Source organism: Scomber japonicus, chromosome 14 (assembly GCF_027409825.1).
Source record: "Scomber japonicus isolate fScoJap1 chromosome 14, fScoJap1.pri, whole genome shotgun sequence".
Classification (NCBI taxonomy): domain Eukaryota; kingdom Metazoa; phylum Chordata; class Actinopteri; order Scombriformes; family Scombridae; genus Scomber; species Scomber japonicus.
In genome coordinates, this window is record NC_070591.1 from 9,560,421 (window position 1) to 9,578,670 (window position 18,250).

The following is an 18,250-nucleotide window of genomic DNA, read 5'->3' on the forward strand; positions in this document are numbered from 1 at the left end:
ACTAAAGAAGATAATAAAAATATAAATAATGTATAGTTTGTGTAAACTGCTGTATCTTAACCTCTGTATTAAAACATGTCTTTATAATGTCAGTTTTAGTTTTTTTTTTTTTATCTCCAATGTAGTCTTAGGGGTCCCATCTGATGAGATTTAGTTAGTCCATAACAGTGCAGCAGAGTCTTAACTTATGTTTAGTGCATATTTTTTGTTGTGTTGGATTTGCAATAAATTCAGACACATAAAAATACACATCAGATGGACAATGACCCAGACTCTTTACAACTTGAGTCTGGGAAACAAACACATACATACTTATGCTTAATAAAACACTGACATTGCTCTTATCATCTCTTTACACTACAAATTTTCACTACCAACGATTTTTGAAAGAACATCATTCTAACTTGTTGTTTGCTTTAAGTTTAGTGTTCAAGGATCTTTGGTGTTATTTTTGGATTCCTTATCAAAGACACCTGTTTAATTCTCATACAGCAGTTCAGTGACCTGTTTCACGTGGATATAAAGACGGAACTGAAGGAGTGGTGTCAGACTGCATCTTGCTGTCTAAAGAGGTGATATTTCACAATGAGGCGTGCTGCAGCTTTTCTGGTGTTGCTGCTCTGTCTGTACTGGACGAGGGCTCAGGGTGAGAGTGGAGGGGTGACAGGGAATGATATCACTCAGACGGAGGTTCAGTCTGAGATCCTGGGTGTCAAAGCAACCACTGATCAGACCAACATCACCCCTGACATCTGGGCTGAGCTGAAGGAGCTGAGAGACATGGCCATCAAACACAGTGTGGAGCTGTGGAAGCTGGAGCAGGAGAATACAGGTTCATTCACATAGTGATCAACAAATTCATGCAATGTTCACATAAACATTACTTTTAGGAGTAATTTACTGCTTTTATTCCAGCCATACAGGCCAGACTGACATCCAGTGAAAGCAAGAATGCAGGTAGATATTTATATTTTATAAAACACTATATAATTAATTTATGTTTCTGATTATTTTCCTGTCAAACTAAAAAAATAAATGTAACACTTTCTTAGATATGTTTAATGAGATTAAAATCTAAGATTCAAAATGAAGCTTTTAGTGATAAACTTTAAATGTGTTGACAGTGTTGGAGACCAGAATGAACGCCAGTGAAAAAGATGTGGAGGAACTCAACAGAGAGAACACAGGTAATCTACATAATATAAATGAAATGCTATAAATGAAGATAGAGAATGCAGGTAAACTGATTATATCATTATTAAGAACAACAGTAAGCTGCAAAATACACAGGTGATAGTTTATTAGTTATACATACAGGTATTTCAAGTTCCAGTTATGTAGATTATCTCCTTTAAAATAAAAATGTTAAATGTGTTGATAGTTTTTGAAAACCAGTGAAGATGTGATGGATCATACAGTGATCAACAAATTCATGTAATGTTCACATAAACATTACTTTTAGGAGTAATTTACTGCTTTTATTCCAGACATACAGGCCAGACTGACAGCCAGTGAAAGCAACAATGCAGGTATATATTTATATTTTATAAAGTGTATCATTCATTTATGTTTGTGATTTTTTTCTGTCAAATTAAAGAATTAAAATTGTAAAAATTAAAAATGTATTCACAGTTTTGGAAAATGTGGTCAAAGACCTCCAGAAAGAGAACACAGGTAAGCTACAACAATCAATACAATGTAAAAAATGTAAAAATGTTTCTTTTATACTGTGTGGTAACAATGAGAATACATGTATTTGATATTAAGGTGTTGCTCATGATGTAGTTTTGCCAGTTTAAATTCCCAAAGTGACTGAATAGAAGTCAAAAGATTAAATGTAAAAAAAAAATTAAATGTAACAATTTCTTAGATATGTTTAATGACATAAAAATCAAAGATTCAAAATAAATGTTTCAGTGAAAAACTTTAAATGTGTTGATAGTTTTGGAGTGCAAAATGACCGCCAGTGAAAATGTGGTCAAAGATCTCCAGAGAGAGAACACAGGTAAGCTACAACAATCATAAAATGTAAAAATGTCTCTTTTATACTGTGTGGTAACAATGAGAATACATGTGTTTAATATCAAGGTGTCGCTCATGATGTAGTTTTGCCAGTTTTAATTCCCAAAGTGACTGAAGAGAAGTCAAAAGATATTTATCTATTTAGCAGAGACAAGTTCAATATTCAATTTTTTAATCTGCTGTTGATCAATTATTCATCTGATTATTAATTTTGTCTTCTATTGCAGATCTTCAATTCAGAGTAACAGCGAGTGAAGATAAGAGCACAGGTCAGCCTCCATAGTGATCATGTTAACAATTTAAAACCTGTTAGCCATAAACATAGTTCACAATAATATTAATGTTAAATGTGTTGACAGTGTTGGAGACCAGAATGAACACCAATGAAAACGAGGTGGAGGAGCTGAAGAAAGCTGCAAAATACACAGCTGCTAGTTTATTAGGTATACATACAGATATTTCAAATTCCAGTTATGTAGATTATCTCCTTTAAAATAAAAATGTTGAATGTGTTCACAGTTTTGAAGGCCAGAATGAACACCAGTGAAAATGTGATGGAGGAGCTCAAGAAGGAGAACACAGGTAAACTACAACAATCATTGAAATGTAAAAACTGCTGCCTGCTGATCAATTTTTAATCTGATTATTAATTTTGCCTTCTATTGCAGATCTTCAATCCAGAGTAACAGCATTTGAAGATAAGAGCACAGGTCAGCCTCCATAGTGATCATGTTAACAATTTAAAACCTGTTGGCCATAAACATAGTTCACAATAATATTAATGTTAAATGTGTTGACAGTGTTGGAGACCAGGATGACTGCCAATGAAAACGAGGTGGAGGAGCTGAAGAGACAGAATGCAGGTAAACTGATTATATCATTATTAAAGAGTAACATGATCCAGTAATCAGCCTGCTTGTACTGCCGTCTCACAGAAGCTCCATGCTCCGTTCAAAAAGTCCAAATGCAACAGGATCAGAGTAACATCAGTTTCTATGAATACTATTCACCAAACGAGACACAATACAATTTGTTCATCAACTGTTTATAAGTGGAGCTATGTTTTTCCTCTATGTGAATCTTCTCACATTCACACAGACCGACCAAAGGTGGCGTTCTCACTTAGTCTCACTGATGATGGACAAGTTGGACCATTCAATACTGACATCACACTTAAGTTCAGTAAAGTCATCAGCAACTTTGGTCAGGTCTACAGTCCAACTACAGGTACTCATCTCTTTCTGCTACACACACAAATGAACTATTATAATGTAATGAACTCATTATAATTCTTTTGTAATTGCTTTTTTCTCCACTATGGCTCCAGCTGTACACTTGGTTGTTTGAGGAGGAGAAATTTCTCTTTGAATTGGCTTTTTTGAGATTTCACCCATTTTACCTTTTACAGTGCATCATAACACTTTTAATGTAGTTTCTCTGTGTCCTCTCAGAGGGCTTGAGCCAGGTTGTTGGTACTTTGCCAACATTGAGTCATATGTGATTTTGTGTTATGTAATTACATTTAATTTGGTGACTGATAAGGTTCTTATGATGAAGTGAGTTTCTCGTTTATGCAGTTTTGTGAAACCTTTTCACAGACTTTTACAGATACTTTATAAAACACAAGAAAATGAAATGTTCTGCAAAGACTTTGACAGGTTTTTGATCTGTTTTAAGGTGATCACTTATATCTCTCTGTTATATCACTTTCTATAAACATTATGGGATGCAAACTGACTGAATGTGTAACTGAGAGCTCTCCACTTTTTAAGACTATACAGTTGCTGGGTAAATTTGATTTTAACAAAGCAAGAGCACTGAACAACAATTCCTTCAGATTAGACAAACCCAAAGTATTGAGAAGCAACAGCTTACTGAACTTAGAGAAGAGGTAGTTCAACAGCAGGAAAAAGTCTCACTGATTTTCTCCTCTGATGCAGGTCACTTCACAGCCCCAGTCAGAGGAGTCTACTATTTCTCAGTCACTGCAGTGGATCCCCGGAAGAACGTATGGAGTTCTTTTTATCTCTATCACAATGAAAAGAGATTGTTGTGGAATGATAATTACAATGATGAACATGGCTTTACCAGACTTTCTAATTCACTGGTTCTTCAGCTGGAAAAGGGGGATGTGGTCTACATGGTTTTACCTGCCGGCTATAGTATATACGATGATATCAATTATCATACTACCTTTAAGGGATTTCTGCTTTTTCCACTGTGAGACTAAAACATGAGAATGTATTTACCCCCAAATTTTTGGCATAGTCTACAAACAAGTCATACAGTATTCATATGTAAATGAAAGGATGCACATTGTTGCTGTGTTGGCTTTGCTCTGTAACAAACTACATGTGAAATAAAAGAATGACTATGAAGTTAAAGTGCTGACTCTAGCTTTTCACAAATTGGGCTTCTAGTCAAATAAATAATTCAATATTCATTTATTGTTACTAGGGCCCTACCAATACTGGATTTAGTGGCTGATGCCGATACAGATATAAAGGGGCAAAGAAATTCTGATATCAATATATTGGCTGATAATGTTATGTACAGAATATTATTATTTTTCTTTTTTTGCAATGATCCCTCAAATGTGATTATCAAACACTTTTGACAAAGATATGTAATGTAGCCAGATTCCCAGCGGTGATTACTGTTTCATTGCACTGATGTCATTTTTATACAATAATTATAATTAACTATGAATAAAAAAAGAAAAGAAAATGAACAGAATAAAAATAAACATTTATATATTAAACTTAATTAAGAACCTCTAAAACTTTAAACAATAAAAAAAGAAAATCGGCACATATCAGACAACATATTCACCGATTCCAATATATGTGTGATAGGTCAGTATCAGCCAATGATATCGACTGACCAATATATCAGTGGGGCTCTAATTGTTATATCCCATTATTCAACTTTAAGGGGGTAACATTGTTGGGTTTCAGCTCCTCTACACTGCAGCATCAATAGCAATACAATAACAATAGAAAAAGCAGTAAAATAGTACTAAAGAAGAAAATACAAATATAAATAATGTATAGTTTGTGTAAACTGCTGTATCTTAACCTCTGTATTGAAACATGTCTTTATAATGTCAGTTTTAGGTTTTTTTTTTATCTCCAATGTAGTCTTAGGGATCCCATCTGATGAGATTGAGTTAGTCCATAACAGTGCAGCAGAGTCTTAACGTATGTTTAGTGCATATTTTTTGTTGTGTTGGATTTGCAATAAATTCAGACACATAAAAATACACATCAGATGGACGATGACCCAGACTCTTTACAACTTGAGTCTGGGAAACAAACACATACATACTTATGCTTAATAAAACACTGACATTGCTCTTATCATCTCTTTACACTACAAACTTTCACTACCAATGATTTATGAAAGAACATCATTCTAACTTGTTGTTTGCTTTAAGTTCAGTGTTCAAGGATCGTTGGTGTTATTTTTGCATTCCTTATCAAAGACACCTGTTTAATTCTCATACAGCAGTTCAGTGACCTGTTTTACGTGGATATAAAGACGGAACTGAAGGAGTGGTGTCAGACTGCATCTTGCTGTCTAAAGAGGTGATATTTCACAATGAGGCGTGCTGCAGCTTTTCTGGTGTTGCTGCTCTGTCTGTACTGGACGAGGGCTCAGGGTGAGAGTGGAGGGGTGACAGGGAATGATATCACTCAGGCGGAGGTTCAGTCTGAGATCCTGGGTGTCAAAGCAACCAGTGATCAGACCAACGTCACCCCTGACATCTGGGCTGAGCTGAAGGAGCTGAGAGACATGGCCATCAAACACAGTGTGGAGCTGAGCAACAGCAAGAGCAAGATGGAGAAGCTGGAGCAGGAGAATACAGGTTCATTCACATAGTGATCAACAAATTCATGTAATGTTCACATAAACATTACTTTTAGGAGTAATTTACTGCTTTTATTCCAGCCATACAGGCCAGACTGACAGCCAGTGAAAGCAAGAATGCAGGTAGATATTTATATTTTATAAAATTATATATAATTAATTCATGTTTGCGATGTTTTCCTGTCAAACTCAAGAATTAAATTTAAACACTTCTTTAAGATGTTTTCTGATATTAATATCTAAGACTCAAAATAAAGCTTTTACTGAAAAACTTTAAATGTGTTCACAGTGTTGGAGACCAGAATGAATGCCAGTGAAAACGAGATGGTGAAGCTCAAGATAGAGAATGCAGGTAAACTGCTTATATCAATCATCAATCAATAAATCTTTATTTGTATAGCGCCAAACCACAACAACTTTACACATAGAGCAGGTTCTAAACCGAACTCTTCAGGTTTTAATTTTAAAGAGACCCAACATTCCCACATGAGCAAGCACTTAGCAGGGAAGAAGTTTAGGTTATTGAATGCTAGTACATGAATGTTAATGGATATAGATGGATGAATAGAGAGAGAGAGAGAGAGAGAGAGAGAGAGAGAGAGAGAGAGAGAGAGAGAGAGAGAGAGAGAGAGAGAGAGAGAGAGAGAGAGAGAGAGAGAGAGAGAGAGAGAGAGAGAGAGAGAGAGAGAGAGAGAGAGAGAGAGAGAGAGAGAGAGAGAGAGAGAGAGAGAGAGAGAGAGAGAGAGAGAGGAGAGAGGAGCTCAGTGCATCATGGGAGTGGAAGTCCCCCGGTAGTCTAAGCCTATAGCAGCATAAACTAGGAGCTGGTCCAGGACAAGCCTGGCGGACCCTAATTATAAGCTTTATCAAAAAGGATGGTTTTAAGCCTACTCTTAAATGAAGAGAGGGTGTCTGCCACCCGGACTGAATCTGGGAGATGGTTCCACAGGAGAGGAGCCTGATGGCTGAAGCCTCTGCCTCCTATTCTACTTTTAGAGATACTAGGAACCACAAGTAGGCCTGCATGCTGGGAGCGCAGTGTTCTAGTAGGTACATAAGGTACTATAAGCTCTTTAAGATATGATGCAACCTGACCATTGAGAGCTTTAAAAGTGAGGATTTTAAATTCTATTCTAGATTTTACTGTTGAATATTAAGAACAGCAGTAAGCTGCAAAATACACAGCTGCTAGTTCATTAGGTATACATACAGATATTTCAAGTTCCAGATATGTAGATTTTTCTCCTTTAAAATAAAAATGTTGAATGTGTTCACAGTTTTGAAGGCCATATTGAAGACCGTTGAAAATGAAGTGGGGGAGCTCAAGAAGGAGAACACAGGTAAACTACAACAATCAATAAAATGTAAAAACTGCTGCCTGCTGATCAATTTTTAATCTGATTATTATTTTTTCCTTCTATTGCAGATCTTCAATCCAGAGTAACAGCATTTGAAGATAAGAGCACAGGTCAGCCTCCATAGTGATCATGTTAACAATATGAAACCTGCTGAGCATAAACATAGTTCACAATAACATTAATGTTAAATGTGTTGACAGTGTTGGAGACCAGGATGACTGCCAATGAAAACGAGGTGGAGGAGCTGAAGAGACAGAATGCAGGTAAACTGATTATATCATTATTAAAGAGTAACTTTATCCAGTAATCAGCCTGCTCGTACTGCCGTCTCACAGAAGCTCCATGCTCCGTTCAAAAAGTCCAAATGCAACAGGATCAGAGTAACATCAGTTTGAATACTATTCACCAAAAGAGACACAATACAATTTGTTCATCAACTGTTTATAAGTGGAGCTATTTTTTTCCTCTATGTGAATCTTCTCACATTCACACAGACCGACCAAAGGTGGCGTTTTCACTTGGTCTCACTGATGATGGACAAGTTGGACCCTTCGATACTGACATCACACTTAAGTTCAGTAGAGTCATCACCAACTTTGGTCAGGCCTACAGTCCAACTACAGGTACTCATCTCTTTCTGCTACACACGCAAATGAACTATTATAATGTAATGAACTAATTATAATTCTTTTGTAATTGCTTTTTTCTCCACTATGGCTCCAGCTGTACACTAGGTTGTTTGAGGAGGAGAAATGTCTCTTTGAATTGGCTCTTTTGAGATTTCACCAGTTTTACCTTTAACAGTGCATCATCACACTTTTAATGTAGTTTCTCTGTGTCCACTCAGAGGGCTCGAGCCTGGTTGTTGGTACTTTGCCAACATTGAGTCATGTGTGATTTTGCGTTATGTAGGCGTGTGACGATACACAAGACGAGACCAGATGAGATTTTAACTATATTTTTAAGAAAACATGAGAAAATATATGACTGTTCTTTTATTTGAAATTCACAAAATGGAAATAATGCAGGTGCATTTTGAAATGTTTTAACAGATCATCTTGTAATGAATCACTTCAGTTCTACTTTCTGAATATATAATTATCATATGCAGTATGCAAAATGCACAATTCAAGCACTGTAAAAGCTTTCCCCATATACATAGACATTTTATAGATAGATAATTTTGGTTTTTATGGAAATAACATAAAATAAAATACAAAACTTAGATACAATAAATTAAATAAAGAATCCAATCACAAATCACAAATTATAAAATATTGCTAATAAAAAAACACACAAATAAAAGTAAATTGCACAAATCCTGTATCACATAAACACACATGTAGAACAACGTATAAATATCGTCACACCCCTAGTGTTATGTAATTACATTTCATTTAGTTACTGATAAGGTTCTCAGGTCTTCAAAACCTTTTCACAGACTTTTACAGATAGATTATAAAACACAAGAGAATGAAATGTTCTGCAAAGACTTTGACAGGTTTTTGGTCTGTTTTAAGGTGATCACTTATATCTCTCTGTTATATCACTTTCTATAAACATTATGGGATGCAAACTGACTGAATGTGTAACTGAGAGCTCTCAACTTTTACAGACTATACAGTCGCTGGGTAATGTGATGTTAACAAAGCAAGAGCACTGAACAACAATTCCTTCAGATTAGACAAACCCACCTACAGCAGTCTGACCAAAGTATTGAGAAGCAACAGCTTACTGAACTTAGTGAATAGGTAGTTCAACAGCAGGAAAAAGTCTCACTGATTTTCTCCTCTGATGCAGGTCTCTTCACAGCCCCAGTCAGAGGAGCCTACTATTTCTCATTCACTGTAGTGGATCCCCGGAAGAACGTACGGAATGCTTTTCATCTCTATCACAATGACAAGAGATTGTTGTATAATTATAATTACAATGATGAACATGGCTATACCAGACTTTCTAATTCACTGGTTCTTCAGCTGGAAAAGGGGGATGTGGTCTACATGGTTTTACCTGCCAGCTATAGTATATACGATGATATCAATAATCATACTACCTTTAAGGGATTTCTGCTTTTTCCACTGTGAGACTAAAACATGAGGATTTCTTTACCCCCAAATTTTTGGCATAGTCTACAAACAAGTCATACAGTATTCATATGTAAATGAAAGGATGCACATTGTTGCTGTGTTGGCTTTGCTCTGTAACAAACTAAACAAAATAAATGATGTAACAAAATAAAAGAATGACTATGAAGTTAAAGTGCTGACTCTGGCTTTTCACAAATTGGGCTTCTAGTCAAATGAATAATTCACTTTTCATTTATTGTTACTAGGGCCCTACCAATACTGGATTTCAAAGAAATTCTGATATCAATATATTGGCTGATAATGTTATGTACAGAATATATCAATAATTTTTCTTTTTTTTGCTATGATCCCTTAAATGTGATTATCAAACACTTTTGACAAAGATATGTAATGTAGGCAGGACATTTCACTGTTTAACAATAAACGTTATTACATTTCCAGCGGTGATTACTGTTTCATTGCACTAATGTCATTTTATACAATAATTATAATTAACTATGAATAACAAAAGAAAAGAAAATGAACAGAATAAAAATAAACATTTATATATTAAAGTTAATTAAGAACCTCTAAAACTTTAAACAATAAAAAAAGAAAATCGGCACATATCAGACAACATATTCACCAATTCCAATATATGTGTGATAGGTCAGTATCAGCCAATGATATCGACTGACCAATATATCAGTGGGGCTCTAATTGTTATATCCCATTATTCAACTTTAAGGGGGTAACATTGTTGGGTTTCAGCTCCTCTACACTGCAGCATCAATAGCAATACAATAACAATAGAAAAAGCAGTAAAATAGTACTAAAGAAGAAAATACAAATATAAATAATGTATAGTTTGTGTAAACTGCTATATCTTAACCTCTGTATTGAAACATGTCTTTATAATGTCAGTTTTAGGTTTTTTTTTTATCTCCAATGTAGTCTTAGGGATCCCATCTGATGAGATTGAGTTAGTCCATAACAGTGCAGCAGAGTCTTAACGTATGTTTAGTGCATATTTTTTGTTGTGTTGGATTTGCAATAAATTCAGACACATAAAAATACACATCAGATGGACGATGACCCAGACTCTTTACAACTTGAGTCTGGGAAACAAACACATACATATTTATGCTTAATAAAACACTGACATTGCTCTTATCATCTCTTTACACTACAAATTTTCACTACCAACGATTTATGAAAGAACATCATTCTAACTTGTTGTTTGCTTTAAGTTCAGTGTTCAAGGATCTTTGGTGCTATTTTTGCATTCCTTATCAAAGACACCTGTTTAATTCTCATACAGCAGTTCAGTGACCTGTTTTACGTGGATATAAAGACGGAACTGAAGGAGTGGTGTCAGACTGCATCTTGCTGTCTAAAGAGGTGATATTTCACAATGAGGCGTGCTGCAGCTTTTCTGGCGTTGCTGCTCTGTCTGTACTGGACGAGGGCTCAGGGTGAGAGTGGAGGGGTGACAGGGAATGATATCACTCAGACGGAGGTTCAGTCTGAGATCCTGGGTGTCAAAGCAACCACTGATCAGACCAACGTCACCCCTGACATCTGGGCTGAGCTGAAGGAGCTGAGAGACATGGCCATCAAACACAGTGTGGAGCTGAGCAACAGCAAGAGCAAGATGGAGAAGCTGGAGCAGGAGAATACAGGTTCATTCACATAGTGATCAACAAATTCATGTAATGTTCACATAAACATTACTTTTAGGAGTAATTTACTGCTTTTATTCCAGCCATGCAGGCCAGACTGACGGCTAGTGAAAACGAGATGGTGAAGCTCAAGATAGAGAATGCAGGTAAATATTTATATTTTATAAAACACTATATAATTAATTAATGTTTCTGATTATTTTCCTGTCAAACTAAAAAAATAAATGTAACAATTTCTTAGATATGTTTAATGAGATTAAAATCTAAGATTCAAAATAAATGTTTTAGTGATAAACTTTAAATGCGTTGACAGTGTTGGAGACCAGAATGAACGCCAGTGAAAAAGATGTGGAGGAACTCAACAGAGAGAACACAGGTAATCTACATAATATAAATGAAATGCTATAAATAAAGATAGAGAATGCATGTAAACTGATTATATCATTATTAAGAACAACAGTAAGCTGCAAAATACACAGGTGATAGTTTATTAGTTATACATACAGGTATTTCAAGTTCCAGTTATGTAGATTATCTCCTTTAAAATAAAAATGTTAAATGTGTTGATAGTTTTTGAAAACCAGTGAAGATGTGATGGATCATACAGTGATCAACAAATTCATGTAATGTTCACATAAACATTACTTTTAGGAGTAATTTACTGCTTTTATTCCAGACATACAGGCCAGACTGACAGCCAGTGAAAGCAACAATGCAGGTATATATTTATATTTTATAAAGTGTATCATTCATTTATGTTTGTGATTTTTTTCTGTCAAATTAAAGAATTAAAATTGTAAAAATTAAAAATGTATTCACAGTTTTGGAAAATGTGGTCAAAGACCTCCAGAAAGAGAACACAGGTAAGCTACAACAATCAATACAATGTAAAAAATGTAAAAATGTTTCTTTTATACTGTGTGGTAACAATGAGAATACATGTATTTGATATTAAGGTGTTGCTCATGATGTAGTTTTGCCAGTTTAAATTCCCAAAGTGACTGAAGAGAAGTCAAAAGATTAAATGTAAAAAAAAAATTAAATGTAACAATTTCTTAGATATGTTTAATGACATAAAAATCAAAGATTCAAAATAAATGTTTTAGTGAAAAACTTTAAATGTGTTGATAGTTTTGGAGTGCAAAATGACCGCCAGTGAAAATGTGGTCAAAGATCTCCAGAGAGAGAACACAGGTAAGCTACAACAATCATAAAATGTAAAAATGTCTCTTTTATACTGTGTGGTAACAATGAGAATACATGTATTTGATATCAAGGTGTCGCTAATGATGCACTTTTGCCAGTTTTAATTCCCAAAGTGACTGAAGAGAAGTCAAAAGATATTTATCTATTTAGCAGAGACAAGTTCAATATTCAATTTTTTAATCTGCTGTTGATCAATTATTCATCTGATTATTAATTTTGTCTTCTATTGCAGATCTTCAATTCAGAGTAACAGCGAGTGAAGATAAGAGCACAGGTCAGCCTCCATAGTGATCATGTTAACAATTTAAAACCTGCTGACCATAAACACACTTCACAATAATATTAATATTAAATGTGTTGACAGTGTTGGAGACCAGAATGAACACCAATGAAAACGAGGTGGAGGAGCTGAAGAAAGCTGCAAAATACACAGCTGCTAGTTTATTAGGTACACATACAGATATTTCAAATTCCAGTTATGTAGATTATCTCCTTTAAAATAAAAATGTTGAATGTGTTCACAGTTTTGAAGGCCAGAATGAACACCAGTGAAAATGTGATGGAGGAGCTCAAGAAGGAGAACACAGGTAAACTACAACAATCATTGAAATGTAAAAACTGCTGCCTGTTGATCAATTTTTAATCTGATTATTAATTTTGCCTTCTATTGCAGATCTTCAATCCAGAGTAACATCATTTGAAGATAAGAGCACAGGTCAGCCTCCATAGTGATCATGTGAACAATTTAAAACCTGTTGGCCATAAACATAGTTCACAATAATATTAATGTTAAATGTGTTGACAGTGTTGGAGGCCAGGATGACTGCCAATGAAAACGAGGTGGAGGAGCTGAAGAGACAGAATGCAGGTAAACTGATTATATCATTATTAAAGAGTAACTTCATCCAGTAATCAGCCTGCTCATACTGCCGTCTCACAGAAGTTCCATGCTCCGTTCAAAAAGTCCAAATGCAACAGGATCAGAGTAACATCAGTTTCTATGAATACTATTCACCAAACGAGACACAATACAATTTGTTCATCAACTGTTTATAAGTGGAGCTATGTTTTTCCTCTATGTGAATCTTCTCACATTCACACAGACCGACCAAAGGTGGCGTTCTCACTTAGTCTCACTGATGATGGACAAGTTGGACCATTCAATACTGACATCACACTTAAGTTCAGTAGAGTCATCAGCAACTTTGGTCAGGCCTACAGTCCAACTACAGGTACTCATCTCTTTCTGCTACACACACAAATGAACTATTATAATGTAATGAACTCATTATAATTCTTTTGTAATTGCTTTTTTTCTCCACTATGGCTCCAGCTGCACACTTGGTTGTTTGAGGAGGAGAAATTTCTCTTTGAATTGGCTTTTTTGAGATTTCACCCATTTTACCTTTTAAAGTGCATCATGACACTTTTAATGTAGTTCCTCTGTGTCCTCTCAGAGGGCTCGAGCCTGGTTGTTGGTACTTTGCCAACATTGAGTCATGTGTGATTTTGTGTTATGTAATTACATTTAATTTGGTGACTGATAAGGTTCTTATGATGAAGTGAGTTTCTCCTTTATGCAGTTTTGTGAAACCTTTGCACAGACATTTACAGATAGTTTACAAAACACAAGAGAATGAAATGTTCTGCAAAGACTTTGACAGGTTTTTGATCTGTTTTAAGGTGATCACTTATATCTCTCTGTTATATCACTTTCTATAAACATTATGGGATGCAAACTGACTCACTGAATGTGTAACTGAGAGCTCTCAACTTTTACAGACTATACAGTCGCTGGGTAAATGTGATGTTAACAAAGCAAGAGCACTGAACAACAATTCCTTCAGATTAGACAAACCCACCTACAGCAGTCTGACCAAAGTATTGAGAAGCAAGCAACAGCCTACTGAACTTAGAGAAGAGGTAGTTCAACAGCAGGAAAAAGTCTCACTGATTTTCTCCTCTGATGCAGGTCACTTCACAGCCCCAGTCAGAGGAGTCTACTACTTCTCACTCAATACACTGGATTTCCGGAAGAACGTATGGAGTGGTTTTTGTCTCTATCACAATGAAAAGAGATTGTTGTATAATGATAATTACAATGATGAACATGGCTATACCAGACTTTCTAGTTCACTGGTTCTTCAGCTGGAAAAGGGGGATGTGGTCTACATGGTTTTACCTGCTAACTATAGTCTATATGATAATACCAATAATGGTACTACCTTTAAGGGATTTCTGCTTTTTCCACTGTGAGACTAAAACATGAGAATGTATTTACCCCAAATGTTTTTTGCATAGTCTACAAACAAGTCATACAGTATTCATATGTAAATGAAAGGATGCACATTGTTGCTGTGTTGGCTTTGCTCTGTAACAAACTACATGTGAAATAAAAGAATGACTATGAAGTCATGACTGACTTCATAGTCAGTACAAAGTGCTGACTCTGGCTTTTCACAAATTGGGCTTCTAGTCAAATAAATAATTCAATATTCATTTATTGTTACTAGTGCCCTACCAATACTGGATTTCAAAGAAATTCTGATATCAATATATTGGCTGATAATGTTATGTACAGAATATATAAATTATTTTTCTTTTTTTGCAATGATCCCTCAAATGTGATTATCAAACACTTTTGACAAAGATATGTAATGTAGGCAGGACATTTCACTGTTTAACAATAAACGTTATTACATTACATTGATTACTGTTTCATTGCACTGATGTCATTTTATACAATAATTATAATTAACTATGAATAAAAAAAGAAAAGAAAATGAACATTTATATATTAAACTTAATTAAGAACCTCTAAAACTTTAAACAATAAAAAAAGAAAATCGGCACATATCAGACAACATATTCACCGACTCCAATATATGTGTGATAGGTCAATATCAGCCAATGATATCGACTGACCAATATATCAGTGGGGCTCTAATTGTTACATCCCATTATTCAACTTTAAGGGGATAACATTGTTGGGTTTCAGCTCCTCTACACTGCAGCATCAATAGCAATACAATAACAATAGAAAAAGCAGTAAATGGTACTAAAGAAGAAAATAAAAATATAAATAATGTGTACTTTCCCTCTTACACACACACACACACACACACACACACACACACACACACACACACACCAACATTGATGAGCTTTCATTCATAATTTAGGATAGAGAGAGTCATATTCATCCTTGGATATTACATTGACAGATTTTCATTTTTCATTTCATGGGAGAAATGACCCCATTAACAGCAGATGGTAGCAGTGGTTACCTCATTTGTTTGATATGGATAACAAATGGTAGTTTTGTAGAAATTAAGAACAAAACATCTATTTTATGAAGTTTCTGGGTTCTGGGAAAAAAGATTACTTCGACAATCAACCCAAGCACTCAGTTAAGCCAAGGATTTACTAATACACAGTGAAAACAAAAAAAGAAAAATTGGAAAATTTCAATCACAAGTTCTTGAGATCTTGCCCATTGTTTGTATTTATTTTTGTTACAATTGAATATAGAAAGTAATCTTCACTTTATGGACTATAAGTTCGACTAAAACGAATAAAGATCAAAACAAATACAATAAAATATTACAAAACACTATAAACATCTATCAACCGAAAGCTAGGCAGGCTGAACAGGTAGGTTTTGAGTTTAGTTTTTTATATTTATATATTTTTTTATTTATAATCTCTCATCGATTTAAATTCAGTTTTACAAGTGTAGTACCAATATTTTACCAACAGATATCGCCATTTTGACTATCAAATTCTTGGAAGCAGTGAAGAATTGTCAATGCGGTTGTTTAATATTGATCCAATGCTTCAAAGAGCTTCACTTCCCCATCACTACCAGCAGGCGGTGCTGTCCGCCCCAAACAGCAAAGATCGTCTATTATGAAGAGGCGCCACTATCCAGCCTACAAAACGAACACCCAACCGCCCTTGTTGCTGAGTAACTACGGTACTAGTTAACAGCACATAGTGAGTGCTCTTCTTTTTTAAAACACATCCCGGCTAGCAATAATGTTGGGAGGTGATGGGGAGCAAGACTGCACCACTGATACACGAGAAGTGACGGGAAGGCGAAGTGAATGATTGCAGGTACATGAATTTATAAGTAATTTTGTATTTCTAGTGAGCTGTAAGCCTCATTTAAATTGCGTGACAACGTGTGGTTGCTATGGAAGGTTGCCTAGCATTATTAGAGAACTGGCTAACATGAGCTAGTGGCGGTGATGCCAGCTAATCAGCTGCTGTGACGTTGGTTTTGCACCTTGTTTTAGTTAAGTTAAATTAGTCCCCCCCTAAATAAATACCTTTTATATTAACTTTCACCTTGCCAGCGTTCAGTTTACATGTCATGTTTACACGGCTGCACAATCAGCTGTTCATGTCATGGCATTTTTTTTTACACCTGCTCTGTCCACAGATAAGAGAAACAGGAGAAAATGGCAGGATGTCAGCTGATGTGTGCAAAATAATATTGATGATATACATTGTCTTAAAAAATAACAGGCATATTTCTTGTATTTTCCACAATGTATTTTTAAGGGAGTAGATTCATGTTTGTGATGTAGGTTTTAATGCAGAAACATTTTTTAATTTTTTAATTCTGCACAATAAGAAGACAAAAAAGCAAAAGATAATGAAATAACAAAAGAAAGGTGCAAGGTAGTGGCAAGAAACCCAAAAGAGGCTTATACAGGGCCTCTACCTATATTATGCAGAATTCACAAGTTAGTTTAAAAATAAGTATGAAATAGCCTAGAAAAAAATAATAATTACAAATAAACATAAAGCAAATTATAATTTTAGAAAAAATAAAAATAAAACAAGAGTGTTACAAACTAGTCCATGATCCTGAGTTGGCTTCTTCTGGCTCAGGGTTTGGTTTGAACTGTTCATCCCTAAGTAAGTAGCACAAGGCTGCGGATAGTGTTTCCTGTATCAGTTTACTGGAGACTTTTTCCACTCCAGGTTCAGGAGGGGAGTCATATAGAGCTGATTAAAAATCTCAATTAGACATTAAACATATGACAGATTATTTTTTAAGAGACACAAAGGGGGTTTGTCAAAGGATCATATTGTGTAATAAGTTCATGAAGTTCAGATTTTTTCCAGATTTTGAGGAACAATCATGTGTGCAGGTTCCTCTATTTTTAACAGTTTGCTAAATGGTAGGGCTGGGGGATGTGGACAAAATCAAATATCACAATATTTTAGACCAAATACCTCGATATCGATATTGCAACAATATTGTAGAGATGGCTGTTGATGCTTTCACACAGTATTTACACTATGACATTTTTGATAAGTAATCATCAGTAATGTGGATATAATGACAGTTGTGGGTAAAAGGTACACAACACAGCTGTTTTTTTGTTTTCAGTTTAATTCTCTTCTATCTATCTGAGCTATTTAGACCATTCTTTAACCCAATTACAAATCAAACAGGCAGATGGCTCATGTCTGAAGACCTCAGGCTGCATTCATGGGGAGTAACTCTGGAATTTGACCCAATGCCATTATCTTTAATGATTTATAAAGGTAACGAATACAATTTGAGGACCAAACCTGGAAGAAACAGGCAGCCAAAGAAAGGATGCTAAAACTGGAGTAATATCTCATATGCCGTGTCATTTCACTTCTCCAACTTTCACTGATCGCCCTCAAGAGTCTAGACAAAAGCAAAATTCATTGACGTAGTATTGTAGCAGTGATTTAGAAAACTTTTTAAACACTTTTTCCTTTTCATTTTTTCTCTTACAGGTGCATGAAGCCTTCAGGTCCTGTCAGGAGAACTCATGGAGTCAGATATCATGCCCTTTCACTCGTCTTCCCCTCCTCCACTGGATGATGATGACGGAGAGGTGGGATCAGAAGAGGACGAGTTTGGGGAGTTTGGAGGATTCTCTGATGGGGGTTCCTATTCCTCTGTTGGCTTCGCTGATTCTACTGAGCCACCATCCAGACTCAGACAGCCTTCACCAACCATAAAAGCAGCCACCCGTCAACCCAACTCCAGCTTTAA

General features: G+C 35.4%; 2 protein-coding genes across 2 annotated transcripts; both read left to right on the forward strand.

Annotated features, from left to right (window-relative positions):
• Window positions 1–568: 568 nt before the first annotated feature.
• Window positions 569–4,406, forward strand: LOC128373326 (uncharacterized). The gene is made up of 11 exons (XM_053333615.1): window positions 569–832; window positions 916–957; window positions 1,125–1,187; window positions 1,633–1,674; window positions 1,943–2,005; window positions 2,089–2,102; window positions 2,547–2,604; window positions 2,691–2,732; window positions 2,823–2,885; window positions 3,121–3,249; window positions 3,963–4,406. Exons 1-11 carry the CDS (start codon window positions 586–588, stop codon window positions 4,244–4,246), a joined length of 1,047 nt encoding a protein of 348 aa, XP_053189590.1. The 5' UTR covers window positions 569–585; the 3' UTR covers window positions 4,247–4,406.
• Window positions 4,407–5,570: 1,164 nt separating this feature from the next.
• LOC128373327 (heavy metal-binding protein HIP-like) lies at window positions 5,571–14,460 on the forward strand. Its single transcript, XM_053333616.1, has 8 exons — window positions 5,571–5,890; window positions 5,974–6,015; window positions 6,182–6,244; window positions 12,729–12,791; window positions 12,878–12,919; window positions 13,010–13,072; window positions 13,308–13,436; window positions 14,177–14,460. Exons 1-8 carry the CDS (start codon window positions 5,623–5,625, stop codon window positions 14,458–14,460), a joined length of 954 nt encoding a protein of 317 aa, XP_053189591.1. The 5' UTR covers window positions 5,571–5,622.
• Window positions 14,461–18,250: the final 3,790 nt, after the last annotated feature.